The 20,385-nt window shown below is 43.1% G+C and overlaps 1 protein-coding gene across 4 annotated transcripts in view; it reads right to left on the bottom strand.

Annotated features, from left to right (window-relative positions):
- LANCL3 (LanC like family member 3) overlaps positions 1-15,814 on the bottom strand; it is a 107,194-nt gene extending 91,380 nt beyond the window's left edge. For all 4 annotated transcript variants that reach the window (XM_082446605.1, XM_082446603.1, XM_082446606.1 and 1 more), the window contains exon 1: positions 10,691-15,814. In XM_082446605.1, the coding sequence (XP_082302731.1) occupies positions 10,691-11,263 (573 nt within the window). In that variant the 5' untranslated portion in view covers positions 11,264-15,814. The remainder of the gene's footprint in view (positions 1-10,690) is intronic.
- Between the last annotated feature and the right edge of the window lie 4,571 nt (positions 15,815-20,385).

Below are 20,385 nucleotides of genomic sequence, written 5' to 3'. Positions count from 1 at the left end.
ACCTTTTTGGAGAACAGTTTGATAATCTCCATCAAGTGAAAAATATCTATAAACTTTGACTCAGCAATTGGGTTTTAAAAATTTATCCTACATATATACTATACTTGCAACAGAAAGCAAAGATACATATACAGACATATGTATGTATGTATATGTTACACGTAGATGTTGTATACGTATATATGCACATTATATGTACTAGTGTGTATACTTTAAAGCATTAATTTTGATAGCGAAAAAGGAAAAAAGTTTGAATCAACTTAATGTCCATCAATAATGGTTAAATTATGGTATAGCTATTAAATCAAACCAGTATAAAGAATGAGATCTCTCTACACAGTAATGTGCAAAGATGCACAAGGCACATAAGAGAACAAGCTGTAGTGTGTGTATGTATATATTGGGTTGGCCAGAAAGTTCGTTTGGTTTTTCCATCAGATCTTACGGAAAAACCCAAACGAACTTTTTGGCCAACCCAATACACACACACACTCACATACACACACACACACACAAAATATCACATAAATGGATACAAATATAGGTATTTTATATACCCAGAATATTTCTTTAAAAATGTTCAAAGAAGACATTTTTTTAAACATGCATACCTTGTTTTATGCACTTCATTGTGCTTCACAGACATTGCCTCTTTTTTTTTCTTTACAAATTGAAGGTTTGTGGCAGCACTGTGTCAAGCAAATGCATCAGAGCCATTTTTCCAACACCATTTGTTCACTTTGTGTCTCTGAGTCACATTTTGGTAATTCTCCCACTATTTCAAACTTTTTCATTATTATTATATTTGTTATGATGGTCTGTGATCTCTGATGTTACTATCATGATTCGCTAATGTTAGGCTGAGATGGTTAGCATTTTTTAGCAATAAAGTATTTTTTAACTAAGGTGCATACATTGTTTTTTTAGACATAATGCTATTGCACACTTAACAGACTACAATATAAGAGTAAACATAACTTATCTGCACTGGGAAATCAAAAACTTCATGTGACTTGCTTTATTGAGACATTCACTTCATTGCAGTGGTTTGGAACTGAACCCACAATATCTTTGAGGTATGCCTGTATATCTTTCTGTATCCTCTTATTGTTTGTGTTTACCTTGTGAGTACGACAGTAATAATTTTTAAGAAAAACTCAGGGAAAAAACTCTCAAACAACCTAACATTTACACCTCTAGGAACCAGAAAAAGAAAAAAAACTAAGCCCAAAGTTAGCAGAAGGAAGGAAATTATAAACAAATATTAGAGCCAAAATAAATGAAATGGAGAACAGGAATACAAGAGAAAAGAATCAATGAAATTAAGAATTGGTTCTTTGAAAAGCCAAACAAAATTGACAAACTTTTAGCTAGACTAAGACAAAAAGAGAGAGAAGACCCAAAATTAGACATTAAAGAGGAGACATTAAAACTGTTCTCACAGAAATACAAAATATAAGAGACTACTATAAACAATTATATGCCAACAAATTGGACAACCTAGAAGAAATGGATAAATTCCTAGAAACATACAACTTACCAAGACTGAATCATGAAGAAATAGAAGTCTAAACATACCAATAATGACTAAGGATATTGAATCAGTAATAAAAAACCTCTCAACAAAGAAAAGTCCAGGACAAGATGGTTTCACTAGTGAATACTACCAAACATTGAAAGAAAAATTAATGTCAATCCTTCTCAAACTCTTCCAAAAGAAGGAGGGAACATGTCCGACTTCATTTTATGAGCCCAGCATTACTCTCATATTAAAGTCAGACAGGAACACTACAAGAAAAGAATACTACAGGCCAATATTCCTGATGAATATAGATGTAAAAATTCTCAACAAAATACTAGCAAACTGAATTCAGGAGCACATTAATGGGATCATACCCAAGGATCAAGTAGGGTTGATCCTTGGGATGCAAGGATGGTTCAACAAATGCAAATATGTGAGGTGATGGATGTGTTAATTAACTATATGGTGAGCATCCTTTTACAATGTATACATATATCAAGTCACCATGATGCACACTTTAAACATCTTACAATTCTGTTTGTCAATTATACCTCAGTACAGCTGAAAAAATGAAAATAAAAATGTATACATAGTACAAAGGACACTGCATGGCACATAGTCTGTTCAGTAAGTAATTGAATGAGTAAATAAAAAAATGTTTTCCTCTAAAAATGTGATACATCACATTAATATAACAAAAGATAAAAATCATGATCATCTCAATAGATGCAGATAAAGAAAGAATCTGACAAAATTCAACATCTTTTAATGATAAAAAGTGAACAAATTGGGTATAGACAGGATATACCTCAACATAATAAATACCATATATGACAAGCCCACAGTTAACATCATACTCAATGGTGAAAGGTTGAAAGCTTTTACTCTAAGATCAGGAACAAGACAAGGCTGCCCACTCTCACTCTTATTCAACATAGTACTGAAGTTTTAGCCAGAGCAATTAGGCAATAAAAAGAAATAAAAGGTATCCAAATCAGAAGGGAAGAAGTAAAATTGTCTGTTTGCAGATGATATAATCATATATATAGAAAGTCCTAAAGAGTCTACCAAAAAACTGCTAGAATAAATGAATTCAGTAAAGTTGCAGGTTACAGCATCAACATACAAAAATCAGTTGTGCTTCTGTACACTAAAAAAACTACCTGAAAAATAAAGAAATCCCATTATAATAATAACATCAAAAATAAAATACTTCAGGGCTTCCCTCGTGGCACAGTGGTTGAGAATCTGCCTGCCAATGCAGGGAACATGGGTTCGAGCCCTGGTCTGGGAAGATCCCACATGTCACGCAGCGACTGGGCCCGTGAGCCACAATTGCTGAGCCTGTGCGTCTGGAGCCTGTGCTCCCAACAAGAGAGACCGTGATAGTGAGAGGCCCGCGCACCGTGATGAAGAGCGGCCCCCACTCGCCGCAACTAGAGAAAGCCCTCGCACAGAAACGAAGACCCAACACAGCCATAAATAAATAAATTAAAAAAAAAATAATCATCTTAAAAAATAAAATAAAATAAAATACTTCAGAATAAATTTAACCAAGGAGGTGAAAGATCTATATACTAAAAACTGTTAAGATTTGGATGAAAGAAATTAAAGATGAATAAATGGAAAGACATCCTGTGTTTGTGGATCAGGATTGATATTAAGATGTCCATACTACCCAAAGCCATCTATAGATTCAATCCAATTGCTATCAAAATTCCAATGGCATTTTCACATAAAGAGAAACACAGTCCTAAAATTCATACAGAACCACAAAAGACCCCGAATAGCCAAAGCAATCTTGAGAAAAAAGAACAGAGCTAGAGGCATCATACTTCCTGATTTCAAACTATATTACAAAGCTATAGTAATCAAAATGGTATCGTACTGACATAAAAACAGACACACAGACCAATGGAACAGAATCGAGAGCCCATAAATAAACCCTCACATATATGGTCAACTAATACTTGACATGGGAGCCAAGAATACTCAATGGGGAAATGGTAGTCTCAATAATAAATGGTATTGAGAAAACTGGATAACCACATGCAGAAAAATGAAACTGGACCCCTATCTTACACCACTCACAAAAATTAGCTTGAAATGGATTAAAGGCTTAAACATAAGACCTGAAAATGTAAAACTCCTGGGAAAAAACATAGGGGAAAAGCTCCTTGACACTGGTCTTGGCCATGATTTTCTGGATATGACACCAATAGCACAAGCAACAAAATCAAAAATAAGAGGAACTACATCAAACTAAAAAGCTTCTGCACAGCAAAAAGAAACTACTAACAAAAAAGAAAAGGCAACCTATGTAATAGGAGCAAATATTTGTGAACCATAAGAGGTTAATATTCAAAATATATAAAGAACTCATACAACTAACTCAACAGCAAAACAAACAACTCAATTAAAAAAATGGGCAGAGGAATTGCATAGACATCTCTCCAAAGAAGACATACAAACAGCCAACAGTTGGATGAAAAGGTGTTCAGTATCACTATCAGGGAAATGCAAATCAAAACCATGATGAGGTATCTCCTCACACCTGTCAGAATGACTATCACCAAAAAGGCAAGAGATAACAAGTATTGGTGAGGATGCAAAAAGAGGACCGTTGTACACTGTTGGCAGGAATGTAAGTTGGTACGACAACTACGGACAACAATATGGATGTTCCTCAGAAAAGTAAAACTAGAACTACCATATGATCCAGAATTCCCACTTCTGGGTATTTATCCAAATGAAATGAAAACAGGATCTGGAGGAGATATCTGCATCCCCATGTTCATTGCAGCATTATTGACAATAGCCAAGTGGGAGGTCATGAGACAGACCTTGGTAAGGGAGCCAAGGGGCAGACACTTTGGTAACCACCCAACAGCCATTGCCCTCCCCTTTCTTCTTGTCAGAACCTGCATCCGCTAGAGGTCAGAGGTTAGAAATGAAGGATATTAGCCTTTTCGGCATCCCCAGAAACCAGAAGTGGCCGGTGCTGGGTTGTTAACCAAGTGCTGGGTAATGAGGCAGAAGGGAAATTCTTCAAGGATAGAATGTTCCATACGATAAGAAAAAAATTCAAAGAAAAAACCCTCAGACCCAGTTGTATGGGAACACAATGCTTGGAATGGCAGGAGCCATCTTGCAATTTTGAAGAGTGATACAGCTCACGCACCCAGAATAGCAGAGAAAAAGGTTGGAAAGGGCTTGGGTTCTGATGATTTTCCTGAGTTGCTGAACCAATCCTGTAATGACCTAGCTCTACACTCCTTGTCAAGTGAGGTAATAGCGTTCCCATTATTTAGATCAGCAGTCCCCAACCTTTTTGGCACCAGGGACCAGTTTCGTGGAATACAATTTCTCCATGGAGGGGGGTGGGGTGGGGGGGGTGGGGGGGGAATGGTTCAGGTGGTAGCGAGCGATGGAGAGCAGCAGATGAAGCTTCGCTCTCTCGTCTGCCCGCCGCTCACCTCCTGCTGTGCGGCCCAGTTACCTGATTTAGATCACTTTCTACTGGACATTCCATTATTTGCAGCTAAAGGCATCCCCGCTTAGACAGCTGCCAACCACCTGCCTTAGGAATGAGCTAAGGACACAACTAACAATCTGGCAAAAGGTGTTTTCCTTTAATCATGGCAGTAAGATAGATTCCTTGTATTGGGTATAATTTTCTATGTGATGTTCAGAATCACTTTTGATTTTTTGTTAGTAGGTGCAAAGGGAAATAACACTGATTTCATTAAGCAGGTACTTTGTGCCAAGCACTACACTAGGCACTTTATCTAGGGTGAGTCATTGCAGCAACTTCCAGAACAGTCCCCTTTGGGAAAAGAAAATCACATCTATATTTTCCTCAATCTTATTTAAACAGCTTGACATTTCCTTTCATTATGAATGCAGACCACGAACCACCAGGAGTACTTGTGACTTTGCCACCTATAGAAATCAGATATATTCATGTCACACTGCAGTTGTTGAAGATATCTTGAAATATCATTGACCCTCATGATACAAACGTACAATAATCCTTAGGCCCCGCTGCAAAACCTTATTGAATGTGTTAATCAAGCAGCACATATGCTACTGCATCACACATTTTTAAAATGTTTTGGTAACCGAATGTTAATATAATTAGCTTCCTTTGTAATCCTGTGTATTTTATGCATCTAAAAATGTTCTTCTAAAAAGAGGTACTGTAGGTTTCACAAGATTTACAAAGGAGTCCTTGGCACAAAAGGGGTTTAGACCCCCTCTAATCAGCCCCCCTTGTGACCCTTCTTAATACTGGTCAACCCATTATCTACACAGAAAACCAGGGAAATCTTTTTTTGAAAGGTGAATAAGACGAAGACATTCCCATTTCAACCTGAAACAAATGCGAACTCCTAACTTGGACTGCCCCGGCCCTGCAGGGTCTGCTTTTCCCCTGCTCACAGCTCCTACCTGGTCTCTAGCCCTCTAGCCCTTGCGCACTCTGCTCCAGCTGGGCAGGCCACCTTCCTTTTCTTGGAAATCTCTAAGCAGTTGCCCACCTCGGGGGCTTTGTCCCTGCTGTCCCCTAGGCCTGGAATGCCTGCCCTTAAGGCAGCCACTTCACTCTCATGCTTCAGTGATGAGCTAGGACATCACCTCCGCAGAGAATGCTTCCCCGCTAATGCATGCCAGGCAGCACCGCTCCCCTCTCCCGCCCCGCCTGCACTTATTTCCTGTTTGCCTCCTTCCGAGCCCTTCTGACAACATAACTATATATTGATTTTTGTTCACTCCTCAATCCTGGCATCTAGCAAGGTGCCTGGCACACGTGGAAACCTGACATTCACTGACTGAATGAATGACAGACTAAGCGAAGGAGGAAGCTATTATTAATCCATTTTACAAGTGAGGAAATTAAGGCTCCAAGATGTTAAATTATTTGTCCAAGGTCACCTGGGGGCAAAAGTTATTATTTTAACTGTGGTCCCTAGGCCTCCCCCTTAATCCCTCCACCATACTTTCTAACTTCCTTTTCCCTGCAACATTTCCACCAATCTGGAAAGCAGAATAGACCCAATGCAAGTTTTTATGGTGTGATTTCTTGAGACTTTAGTGCTCCGTTGCTCAAGGCTATCTGCCTAACAAACCCTCTAAGCTATTTCCCTTGAGTATTTCCAGGAGGGCCAAATTAACCAAAAATATATTACCTGGATAGAGTGGTTCGTTCTGTCTGTATGTATGTCTCTCTCTCTACATACACACACTTTTTTTTAATGTATGAATCTTATAAACAAATACAAATGATAAAATCAAATGTAAGGAAGAAAATTCAGAAAACGGTAAATGAAAGACGAAAAACAATTAGACAAACCCAGGGCAAAGTTTAGTATGCAAAAACACACGTGATAAGGTATTGTACCTAAGCTGTGTGGACCACAATTCTGCCATATGCTTCCTAGTAGCCGACATAAAGTGAGAAACACAATCAGTTACACAACTTATCCTGGAGATTTAAAAAATTCAATCAATTTCCAGGAGGAGCACAACTCTTCCTGTTTCGAAGCCTTGACAGAAATTCCTCTTGTGGATCCTTATAATGAAAGCATGGGAGGATACAGCGATCAGTCTTCTAAACTAAAACCTTACAAATAAATATATCAAGCTTCACAAAACGGTGTCTTAATAGACATGGCTGGTGTAATGCCGAAATCTATGCAGCACTGTATTGCCCTGCTGGTCAAAGTGTGGGCCCTGGACCAGCGGCATCACCTGGGAACTTGTCAGAAATGCAGAACCTCAGGCCCAGTCCCAGCCCTGCTGAATCAGAATCTGTATTTTATTAACAAGATCTGCAGGTGAGGCCTATAATGTTAAAGTTTAACAAACACTGGTCTAGTGGTTAAGTTTGATTTGAGGTCAAATTTGTAAGAAACTAGTATTCATTTATTCACGCATTCAACCAATATTTACTGATATCCTGGCAGTAGGAAAGGATTTTTTTAAAGTTTTTATTGAAATAGGAAAGGATTTTTTAAAACATTAACACCAAAAGCAGCACCATAAAGGAAGATATTGATAAATGGGATGCCATTAAAACTGAGTGATGAAGCAAGCCACAGAGTAGACAATATTTGCACCACCACCAAAACAAGGAAAGCTGAGTACCCAAATATACACCAGGCACTGTCTAATGCTTAAGTACAGCAATAAAACAAAAACTCTCTACTCTTATGGAACTTACATTCTAATTAAGAAGACATAAACAGGGACTTCCCTGGTGGTGCAGTGGTTAAAAATCCACCTGCCAATGCAGGGGACTCGGGTTCGAGCCCTGGTCCGGGAAGATTCTAACATGCCACAGAGCAATTAAGCCCGTGTGCCACAACTACTGAGCCTGCGCTCTAGAGCCCGCGAGCCACAGCTACTGAGCCCACATGCCACAACTACTGCAGCCTGGGCGCCTAGAGCCTGTGCTCTGCAACAAGAGAAGCCACCGCAGTGAGAAGCCCACGCACCACAACGAAGACCCAATACAGCCAAAAATAAATAAATAAATTTAAAAAATAAAGTATGTTCTGTTATTTAAAAAAAAGACATAAACAAAATAAGTAAAATGAAGTAAGAAAGGGGCATAAGTCAGGGGACAGGTGGCAGTTTTAAATAGGGTGGATAGGGAAGGTCTCATTGAGGAGCTAACTTGGACAAGGTCAGGGAGCTAACCATAAAAATAGCTAGGGGAAGAGTATTCCAAGCAGAGGGAACAGCGAGTACAAACACTCTGAGACAATAAATACCTGAAACAGCAAGAAGGCTGGTATGGTTGAAGCAGAGTGAGCAAAAAGTAGAATAGGTAAGCAGGGGCCAGATCACATGGGGCTTTGTCAGCCATTTTAAGGATCTTAGCTCTAACTGTGAGTGAGATGAGCAGCCACTAGAGAAAAGGTAATAGGGAGCCACTGCAGGATGTTGAGCAGGGTAGTGACATAATGAAAAGTGTTTTTAAGAAACCTAGTATCTCAGAGATACATGGAATGGTTTGAGTGAGAGAAGCCAGCTCAGAGTACATATATTGCACTAATCCCAGTATAGGGTGATTCATTCATTCAACTACTTATGAGATGGCAAAGATGCGCCTAGTAGGGTAGGGAGGAGCTAGACTAGGGTGGTAACCGGGCCAGAGGAAAGTGAATATAAATGACATTGGAGGAAAAGAAACCCAGGACAGAATGACAGGTTATTTATAGAGAAATGACAGAAGTTCACAATTCAATTTAATCAAGGTTTATGGATCATCTACTGAGGGCAAAGCCATATGCAGGCTAGGACATGGGGGTGGGGATGGTGCAGAAAACTTGTATTTTCCCCTCAAAGGGCTTCCAGCCTGGCATGCTTAGCCTCTGCCCTGCACCTTTCAAGCCTGAACTTCTTGGGTTACCACAGCTGAGGCTGGCACTGAGACTAGCTGATTTGCTCAGGCTAAGAGATGGGTTTTGTTTTGTGTTTTGTTTTACTCTCAGAGCTTGTTCTATGTCCTGGGAGCAGGGGCCAGAGCACCTCAACTTGATTAGTATAAAAAGAGAGATCTGGTTTGGCAGCAGGGCAAAAGAGAGGTCTTAATAAATGTCTTTGTGTATCAGCATTGCAGACGGGCCCTGGGCCACCAGTCTTGGGGCAAGGAGTCCTTCTGATCTGTTGCCACCTGCGTAGCCTGATGGGTCTCCCACCCTGCCATTCCATTCCAGAGAAAAGCATAGAAAGGGAAAGCAGCAAGTTTAAGGAAAACAACTGGGGGGGGGAAAAAAAAACCCCACGAATTTGAAAATTGCCTGCCGCCAGACAGCAAGGTCTGAGGAGCAGATGCAAATATAATGCAAATGATATGTAAATAGCCCTGTGGCCTTCTCAAAGGTTTTATACAACTGGAAGGGCCCTTGGGAAACCGCTAGCAGATAACAGTGACTCAGAAGCAGAGTGAACTATTTCAAGACAACTTGGTCACACAGCCTTTTGCTTCCCTGCTAGCACAGTGCAGTCTTTAGTAATCTTTTTTCTCACTTGAATTAACCTCACCTGCTATAAATTAAAACAAAAATCAAGCCTGCCTCTGTAGAGGTTATCTAAGTTAATTACACTTTAAAAACACTGTGTGCCTTTAATTTTTCTTCAAACGCCGCTCTCGCCCAAATAGAGCCAAGTTAAATGTGTCACTTCCTCCCTAGAACAATATTTGGCTCCAGTGGGTTATGAATCAAAGTGCCTCTCTTTCAGTTCTAGTTACTATGATCCTTTGGAGGATTTTTTTTGCCTACTCTACAGGAACTGGCACATTCTCTTCTAATATCCACACGCTGTATTCAAAGTGAATCCGGAAAAAAAACCCCACCCCATATGTAGCTGTGAAATCCAATTCACTTCAAGGAGCCACTGGAAAGCTATTCATTAAGAAAACCTGCCCTGTCAAGTATGCTGTCGTCTTGACAATCCTAAAGACGCACTTGAAAATGAAAAAAACAAAAACACAATGAATTACAATGGGGTAAAATTCTGTCTACATTTATTTAAAAGAGGACACCCCATCAGATCTGCATTTTATAAGAGCCATGAAATGAACTGAATAGAAAGCAACACAGGAAGCACATCAGACCTATAGCTGGGCAGTTATTCTGGGTTACAGACCTGGGGGTCGCAGAAGCAACTTACCTTCACCTTAATGATGGGAACAATAATAGCATAATCAGCCCCCCAAACTTCTATTATTTTCTAGTACTCTAACATTCGAGGGTGCTTCAGCTTTTCACAGGAGGGTCAAAGGAAGGGAAATCTCTTTCATTTGGGATAAAAAAAAAAAAAACTCACTTGAAAGGGCCTCCAGAAAACTACTGGGCAAAGAGGCTTTTGGGGAGGTGCCACGTCCGCTGTAAAACACCAGCAAAGCGCAAAGGCTCAGAATCCCAACTGAGAGACTAAGAGTGGAGGGGGGGGAGAGAAGAGGGAGAGGGAAAAAACCAGGAGATAAACCTCAAATAAACCTCAAGAGACTCAAGAAACGACAATGTCAGACAAAGAGTAACAAAGAGAGGTGGAGAACAGCCAGGGGCGGTGTTCCCGGAGCCGCGAGTCCGGGGCAGGGCGGCGGGTCAGGGCCGGGCAGGCGGCGAGCGCCGCCTCGCGGCCGGGGCTGCCTCTTACCTCCTGGGCGAGTTTCTGCTTGAGCACGAGCGCGGCGCACAGGTAGCCCGCGCGGCCCACGAACAGCTCGTCGGAGCCGCACTCGAGGAAGGAAACGGGCGCGCAGACGGCGCACAGAGACCGGAACTTGCCCAGCGGCTGCACGTAGTCGGACCGGCCCAGGGCGTGGTACACGAGCGTGGCCACGGCGTACACGCCCGCGCCCCCGAGCAGGAAGGCGGCGCGGGTGTCGGCGTCCGGCTCGCCCCACTCCTCGGCGCGGGCGCACGCGTCGATGAGGCGCTTGGCCGAGCGCAGGTAGCCTTCCCGGGCCCCGGCGAAGAGCGGGCTCTGAGAGACGTGGTAGAGCATGTAGGCCACCCCGGCCACGCCGCCGTACAGCCCTCCCTGGCAACTGCTGGCTGCGGCCGCCGCCCCCCGGCCCTCAGCGCCGCCCCCCAGCGGGGGCAGCTCCTGGAGGATGCGCTCGATGGTGGCGGTGACCAAGGGCGCCACCGCCTCCTCGCACTGGCCCGCCAGCAGGCTGCCCTGGTAGTCATCGAAGCGGTTGGCGAAGCAGCGCTTGGTGTCCATGCTGCCGCCCGTGTCCCCCAAAGCCGGGCCGGGGTCTGCCGGAGGGCGCGCCCTGCGGTCCCGCGCACCACCTCTCGCTCTTTGAGGCACTCGGATGGCGGTGGATGCGGCCGGAATGGAGCGAGGAGGCTGAGACGGGAGGTGACAAGAGGAGGCGGGCGCGAGGAAGGAGCGCGGAGCGGATTGCCAAGTGGGGCACCGGATTGCCGCGAGGCTCCCGAGTGGCCCCGGCGAGCGCGGGGGATGCGCGTCTCGCGCTCCCCTCGCAGAGGCCGCGCCCTTGCCGAACCCGCCCCCTCCTGCGCCGCCGCAGCTCGGCCGCCTCTCCTAGGGGCCGAGGTGATCTCCGGCAGGACCCACGCGGGGGCCGCGCCACTCCTCTCGCTCCGCCCCCGGCTCCTCCCCTCTCGGCGGAAGGCCAGGAACGCGCGGGACACCGATGCGGAACGCTGAGGCTGGGCATACGCACACCTGGCGGCGGAGGCGAAGACCTCGAGTCCCTCGTGTACTCCAGGGTGGCCCTCCTCGAGTCAGCAGATCAGCATCACCTGGGAGCATGTTAAAAATGCAGCAGCTCAGACTTCACCCCAGACTTAGTGAATCAAAATCAGCATGTTTAGCAAGATCCCCAGGTGATTCGCATGCACAGTAAAGGTTGAGAAGCCACTTAACTAGTAGAGGCTTCTGGGAAAAAACTGAGCGCTCTCCTGAAACTTGTTTTTCGTCTTGGTTAACTTGGCTTTCTCATGCTGAGTGTTTCATCCCAACGGCTGAGGGATTTGAATGCATCACGCACGTTTCGTGCAGTAAAACGGTGAAATGCCCCATAGGGTAATTTTTTCTCGGCCTTGGCTGTCGTGTTGTTTTTCTTGGACTATGCAGGAGTAAAAGTTCAAAGAACCACACCAGGATAAGGTAAGGGATGGGGGTTCTTTCTCCTACTCTAGAGACCGCCCCCGACCCCCATTCATGAATACTGAGCGCCCCGTAAATGTCTTGAGGCCATTAACTAGTGAATATAAGGGTAAACGCTGCTGAGAATTTTAATTAGGCGTTTTGACCCTTTTCTGTGTGTCCTTAGTTACTTCCTTCCCTCCTTTCCTTCCTTCCCATGTTTCTTCCCTTCTGCTCCTCCCCCACCCCACACCCGCCGCAGGCGTATTGAGTGTCTCCTATGGGTCCTGGACCCTGAAAATAGATGGATAAACAAAATAGACATGGTCCTAGACCTCTTGGAGCTTACAGTCCAGTGGGAAAGACAGAAAATGAACAATTAAACAAATGAATTGCCTTTCTTTTGCTCAGCTGTTTTGAAATAATTCTTCCTTTCCCAAAGTGTTGACTGACTAGTGAAGACCAAAGAGCTCACCTTTCCCAGGGGTATTTGCATTTTGATAGGGACGGTGCAAGACACAAAAGAATGAGTGACTCATGGAAAAGTTTCTGACCCTTTGTTGGGAGAGCAGCAGCTCCACTTACTTGAAAGGCCAGTTTTGCTTGGAGGTAGTTTTTTTCCTCAAAAGTGTTAATTGTCGCAATGATTTGGAAGCAGAGATTAAATAGGCTGTCCCTCTGTCCTTGCTTGATGTATTCTGGAGAAGGAGTTCAGTTTGCCAAGATGCGCCAGGACTGACACATCCATAGAGCGGATGGTATGGCCTCCGTTCTCCTGTAACGTGCCGAAACAGGTTCATTTTTAATTATAATAATAAAAAGCTAAGTCCACTTTTAGGCAGGGAGTGTGATGGGCTACCGGTATCAAAGGAGCATCTGGAATGTTCTGTTTCTCCTTGGGGCTTCTTCCTCATTCCCTCAGTCGTAGTAGGCGTTAGGAGTGATTTTTGCCCCTTTGGGCAAGGAGACATCAAATGCAAACCTGCATAAGCAGAAATGAAGCCTTATTCTACTTTATTCCTCCCCACCTCACCCTCGTCATGAATCTAGAGGCAGCTCTGTTCATTCTGGCTCTGATTATCCTTCCACACAGCCCAGCACCAAGGTAGCACCAGCAGCAATGAAAGGGACTTGGGCTGATAGCCTTCAAAATAAAATGGAAGCAGGTCTCCGAGAGAAGGAGCTCTGCTTTTTTCCCACTTGTGTTCCCCTCCCACCTCCTGCCAAAAAATGCTGCATAACAAGCAATCACAGAATCTTGTAGCGTATAATAATAAGTTTATTGCTCATGCGTCTGGGATCTTGGCTGCGCTCTGGGGGTGGGCTGGCTGTTGCTTGGGGAGACTGGGTTGACTGGGCTCTGGTCCACACGTCTCATCCTCCAGCAGTTCAACTCCGGCATGACTGCATGGCAATGGCAGAGGGGCCAGAACACAAGAGGAAACATGCAAGACTTCTTTAGGTCTGGTCTCAGAGCTGACACACTCTTGTCTGCCTTATTCTATTGGCAAATTACATCAGGAAATACAGGGTGTCTTTATGTAACTCCAAAGCTGCATGACAAAGGGTGTGTATACAGGGTGGGGTGAAGTATTAGGGTTCCTAGGGGTTTCTTTTCTTCAGTGATGCCCACAAGTAGAACAAAGGTCGCAAGATGGATGAGAAACAGCCTGGTTTGGGAGAAGCAAGAAATTAGTGGTATCTAGAAGCCCTCTTAAACTCACAGGACAAATTAACCCTTTTACCTGTAAACTTCTTTCCCAAAGACCTTGCCACTTTGTTGCACAATCACCTGGCAAAATCTCAGCGCAGAACCTTCTTCAGGGCGAAGTTAGCTAGTTAGACCACGTGAAGCCTCGCCTCTAACTGTCATTTACTTAATTTGCAAGCAGTGTTGTTTATTTTAATATCATGACTCCACTAGAATATACTCTCCGTGAGGGTAGGGCTTTTTGCTACATTAATTTACTGATCTGCACCAAGAGCCTGGAATAGTCCCTGGCACATGTAGTAGGCACTCACTAAAAGTTTGTGAAATGATGTATGAATTGCCATAAGAGAACCGTTAGCAAGGTCACCTGGGGTGTAGCATGCAGTGAAGCCTTTATTGAAACTTTAGCCTGACCTGATTAAACTCCCATTGTTTTCTTGGATCCTTTTGCTCTTTTGAATGTGAGGATGTAAACATTCTGCAGTTTCTGCCTCCTTACTTTGTTTCTCCACGAAGTCTGGTGACCTCTATACTCTACCTTGAATTCAGTGACTTCACACATTCTATTTTTAATAACTAACCCTGTGTGGGAGATTATATTTTCCAACTACGGCCCCAACAATATCTGCTCTGCCACATGCTCCTCTACAATGTGACCTTGACACTCCTCTCATCAGGAGGTAAGGTATGTGCCCCCTGAGTGGGCTGAGAATCTCAGTGGGAATCTGAGTGGGCTTATGACTTACTTGTAACCAATGGAATGTGATCAAAATGACACTGCATGTCATGCAAGGCTAGGTCATAAAAAATGATACAGCTTCTGTGTTACATGCTGAAACACTCATATTTGGAGCACTGAGCCACCTGGTAAGAATCTAAGAGAGGCTGCCATTTTGTGAGGAAGTGCAGACAACATGAAGAGGCCATTTGTAGGTGCTTGGATCAACAGCCCAGCTGAAAGAATCAACTGACAGTTATGTGAGTGAGCCACCTTGGATATACAGCCCAGTTGAGCCTTCAGATGACTACAGCTCCATGAGAACCCCGTCCCAAACCATTCCAGAATTCCTGACCCACAGTATTATGAACAAAATAAAATAGTTGTTTTGAGCTACTAAGTTTTAAGATCATTTGTTATTCAGCAATGGTAACTAGAACATCCTGCTAGCTTCCCATCATCCAATGCCATAAAGTCCCTGTAATCAATAGTGCACTCAAGAGGCTTTTTATGGAGGAATATAAGCAGGGAGACAGCAAGTACTCAGGCACACAGAAAGTTGTGTTCCAAAATAATCTACTTGGACTCTTTAGAAGTAGCACTGACCCCACAAGAAATATGCAACCTATACAAAACTTGCCAAAGCCATTTATTTTGTCCTTACCTGCAAGACTTTTCCTGATATTTACAGAATCTCTAGCAGCATTTGCTGACAGGCAGCTCCCAGCACGTGGTTTCTGTGATCCTGCTGAATTGCCCAGTTCCTAGCTCTTCCTCAGTATTTCCTTAGTATGCAGATTATGCAAAACTATGGATGGAAAATAGTTTTAGTGGGTTCATCAAGGAAATCATGTAAAAATTATGCAAAACTATCCAGGAAAAACATATTAAAATTAAAGGGCTTCTCTTATGAACATCATTGCTATCTAAGGGTGAATATGAAAAAAAAATTGTTGTATAACTGTCAAACCTCAACATGTAAGGTTTAGTACATTTTATGGGATAAACCATCTTAAAATTACTTTCAGAAAGTTTTCCAAAGTTTTGCTCAAAGCGTGCGTTTTGAAAATGGTTTAGATAACTGAATCAGTGCTATGTCCAGTCCTTATAGCACATTCTCTTTGGAGATGCATCTCTGATTTTTAAAAAATTTTTACTTTATATTAGAGTATAATTGATTTACAATGTTGTATTAGTTTCAGGTTTACAGCATAGTGATTCAGTTACACACATACACACATATATATATATATATATATATATATATATATATATATTCTTTTTCAAATTCTTTTTCCATTTAGGTTATTACAGAATATCAAGCAGAATTCACTGTGCTATACAGTAGATCTTTGTTGGTTATTTATTTTAAATATAGTAGTGTGTATATGTCAATCCCAAACTGCCAATTTATCCCTCCCCCCACCTTTCCCCTTTGGTAACCGTAAGTTTGTGTTTTAGGTCTGTGAGTCTGTTTCTGTTTTATAAATAAGTCCATTTGTATCATTTTTTTAGATTCCGCTTATAAGGGATATCATATGCTCTTTGTCTGACTTACTTCACTTAGTATGATAATCACCAGGTCAAACCATGTTGCTGCAAATGGCATTATTTCATTCATTTTTATGGCTGAGTAATATTCCATGGTATATATGTACCACATCTGCTTTTTCCATTCATCTGTCGATGGACATTTAGGTTGCTTCCATGTCTTGGCTATTGTAAACAGCACTGCAGTGAACATTGGGTTGCATGTATCCTTTCGAACCATGGTTTTCTCTGGATATATGCCCAAGAGTGGGATTGCTTTATCATATCGTAGTTCTGTTTTTAGTTTTTTAAGGAACCTCTGTACTGTTCTCCATGGTGACTGTACCAATTGACATTCCCACCAACAGTGTAGGAGGGTCCTCTTTTCTCCACACCCTCTCCAGCATTTATTGTTTGTAGACATTTTGTTGATGGACATTCTGACTGGTGTGAGGTGATAGCTCACTGTAGTTTTGATTTGCATTTCTCTGATAATTAGTGATGTTGAGCATCTTTTCATGTGCTTTTTGGCCATCTGTGTGTATTCTTTGGAGAAATGTCTATTTAGGTCTTCTGCCCATTTTTTGATTGGGTTGTTTGTTTTTTTGATATTGAGCTGCATGAGCTGTTTGTATATTTTGGAGATGAATCCCTTGTTGGTTGCATCGTGTGCAAATATTTTCTCCTATTCTGTGGGCTGTCTTTTCGCTTTGTTTATGGTTTCCTTTGCTGTGCAAAGGCCCAGGGATCGAACCTATGCCCTCAGCAGTGAAAGTGCAGAGTCCTAACCACTGGACTACCAGGGAATTCCCGCCATTTTGTTAATTGTTTTGGATTTGTTTTTGAAGGTCTTTTTTTCTTCCCTTCATCTTTTGTTCTCTTGTAATTTGACGACTAACTTTACTGTTGTGTTTGGATTCCTTTTTCTTTTTTGTATGTGTATCTATTGTAGATTTTTGGTTTGTGGTTACCATGAGGTTTTGACATAGTAGTCTATATATAAACAAGATTGTTTTAAGTTGCCGGTCTCTTCATTTCAACTGCATTTCCAGTATCCTGCATTTGTACTCTCCTCTTCTCACGATTCCTGGTTTGGATATCATATTTGCGTGTGGATGATTTCCTACCTTTACTGTATGTTTGCCTTTATTGGTGAGCTTTTCAATTCATAATTTTCTTGTTTCTAGTTGTGGTCTTTTCCATCTAGAGAAGTTCCTTTAGCATTTGTTGGCAAGCTGGTCTGGTGGTGCTGAATTCTCTTAGCTTTTGCTTGTCTGTAAAGCTTTTGATTTCTCCATCATATCTGAATGAGGGCATTGCTGGGTACAGTATTCTTGGTTGTAGGTTCTTCCCTTTCATCGCTTTAAATATGTTATACCACTCCCTACTGGCCTGCAGAATTTCTGCTGAAAAATCAGCTGATAACTTTATGGCGATTCCCTTGTACATTATTTGTTGCTTTTCCCTTGTTGCTTTTAATATTTTTCCTTTGTATTTACTTTTTGTCAGTTTGATTAATATGTGTCTCAGCATGTTCCTGCTTGGTGTTATCATGTATGGGACTCTCTGGGCTTCCTGGACTTGAGTGACTGTTTCCTTTCCCAGGTTAGGGAATTTTTCAGCTATTGTCTCTTCAAATATTTTCTCAGGTCCTTCCTCTCTTCTCCTTCTGGGGCCCATATAATGCGAATGTTGGTGTGTTTAATATTGTCCCAGAGTTCTCTGTGACTGTCCTCATTTTCATTCTTTTTTCTTTATTCTGTTCTGTGGCAGTGATTTCCACCATTCTGTCTTCCAGCTCACTTATCCATTCTTCTGCCTCATTTTTTCTGCTATTGATTCCTTCTAGTGTATTTTTCATTTCAGTTATTGTATTGTTCATCTCTGTTTGTTCTTTAGATCTTCTAGCTCTTTCTAGCATTTCTTGTATCTTCTCGGTCTGTGCCTCCATTCTTTTTCCGAGATCTTGGATCATCTTTACTATCATTACTCTGAGTTCTTTTTTAGGTAGATTGCCTATCTCCACTTCACTTAGCTGTTCTTCTGGGGTTTTATCTTGTTCCTTCGTCTAGTACGTATTCTTCTGCCGTCTTGTCTAACTTTCTGTGATTGTAATTTCCATTCCGCAGGCTGCAGGGTTGTAGCTCATCTTGCTTTTGCTGTCTGCCCCGTGATGGGTGAGGCTGGTCTAAGAGACTTGTGCAGGCTTCCTGGTGGGAGGGACTGGTTCCTGCCCACTGGTGGGTGGAACTGGGTCTTGTCCCTCTGATGGGCAGGGCCATGTCAGGGGATGTTTTTATCGGGCAGCTGTTTATTCAGAAGACTTTAAACAGCCTGTCTGCTGATGGGTGGAGCTGTGTTCTCACCCTGTTGGTTGTTTGGCCTGAGGTGTCCCAGCACTGGAGCCTACAGGCTGCCTGGTAGGGCCAGGTCTTGGTGAGAAAATGGCAGCCTCTAAGAAGGCTCACTCTCATGAGTACTCACCAGAACTGCCGCTGCCAGTTTACTTGCCCCCGCAGTGAGCCACAGCCACCCCCCGCCTCTGCAGGAGACCTTTCAATACCAGCAGGTAGGTCCGGCCCAGGCTCTTAGGAGGCAGCTGCTTTTTCCCCTGTGTCCTGGTGCGCACGAGACCTTATATGTGCCCTCCAAGAGTGGAGTTTCTGTTTCCCCCAGTCCTGTGGAATTCCTGTGATCAAACCCCACTTATCTTCAAATCTAGATTCTCTGGGGGCTCCTCCTCCCAATGCCAGACCCCCAGGCTGGGGAGCCTGGCGTGGGGCTCAGAACTTTCACTCCTGTGGGAGAACCTCTGCAATATAATTATTTTCCAGTTTGTGAGTTGCCCACCCAGCAGGTATGAGATTTGATTTTATCACGGTTGCGCCCCTCCTACTGTCTCATTGTGGCTTCTTCTTTGTCTTTGGGTGTAGGATATCTTTTTTGATAGGTTCCAGCATTTTTTTTTATCAATGGTTGTTCAGCAGTTAGTAGTGATTTTGGTGTTTTCATGATGGGGGATGAGCTCACTCCGCATCTTGTCTCCACCCTCCGGTCAAGTGGTTTGTTCAGATCTGCGTCTTCTGGCGTCTAAGAGCCAAGGAGCGTGGTGCAACCAGCTTACCGTTCTCAGTTCTCCCATGGCACACCAACAGCTGCCGCCTGGGACAGCCCAGCTGGGGCCTTGGGGCTGCCTCTCCCAGCCCAAACCGGGTGCCACATCTCTGATTTTTTAGCTCAGCAACCTAATTGGAGATTTCTCCTGCTTCTGCTCTTTCATACTCTATAGGCTCTTCTCAAAATAGCAGCCAGAATGATATAAGCTGTATCATCTTCTAACTGATGATATCAATGTTTCACATGTCCCTCAAAGTAAAATTCAGAGTCCATAGGATGGCCTAAAAGGCTCACAGCCATCTCACCCTCATCACTTCCCCAACTTCTCCTCTTTTTCCTCTTCCCCTTGCTCTTTCAGTTCTAGCCACACTGGCTGCCTTGATGTTGCTCAAACGTATTAGTCATAGCCTTAACTTAGAGAGTTTCCTTTGCAGTTTTCTCTTCCTGATATACTCTTCAAAAGATATACTCATGTCTTGCCCCTTCAAATCTCTCTCAATGAAGTATTCCCCGACTTCCTATTTTATTTTATTTTATTTATTTTTAAAAATTTTGCTACACAGAATGGATAATTAACATTTTTTAAAAATTTTATTTATTTTTGGCTGCATTGGGTCTGCATTGCTGTGCGCAGGCTTTCTCTAGTTGTGGTGAGCGGGAGCTAGTCTTTGTTGCGGTGCATGGGCTTCTCCTTGCAGTGGCTTCTCTTGTTGCGGAGCACGGGCTCTAGGCACGCGGGCTTCAGTAGTTGTGGCGCATGGGCTCAGTAGTTGTGGCTCGCGGGCTGTACAGTGCAGGCTCAGTAGTTGTGGCACATGGGCTTAGTTGCTCTGTGGCATGTGGGATATTCCCGGACCAGGGATCAAACCTGTGTCTCCTGCATTGGCAGGCGGATTCCTATCCACTGTGCCACCAGGGAAGTCCCCGGACTTCTTATTTTAAATTACAATCCTTCCCCCAACCACTAGTGTCTAAAAGGTATTTGCTTAGTGTCCAAAAATTTTTACTGATTTATGTTTTTTCTTTTCTGTCTCCCTGCACTAGAATGTCATCCCCATGAGGGCAGGAATTTTCATCTCTCTTGTTCCCTGCTTTATCCCCAGCATCTAGATTAATGCCTGGCACAGAATATTTGCTCAGTAGATATTTATT

The sequence above is a fragment of the Balaenoptera physalus genome, assembly GCF_965194825.1.
Source record: "Balaenoptera physalus genome assembly, chromosome: X".
In the NCBI taxonomy this organism is placed as follows: domain Eukaryota; kingdom Metazoa; phylum Chordata; class Mammalia; order Artiodactyla; family Balaenopteridae; genus Balaenoptera; species Balaenoptera physalus.
The sequence above is the reverse complement of the archived record's forward strand: the minus strand, read 5'-3'. Positions and strand labels throughout refer to the sequence as shown.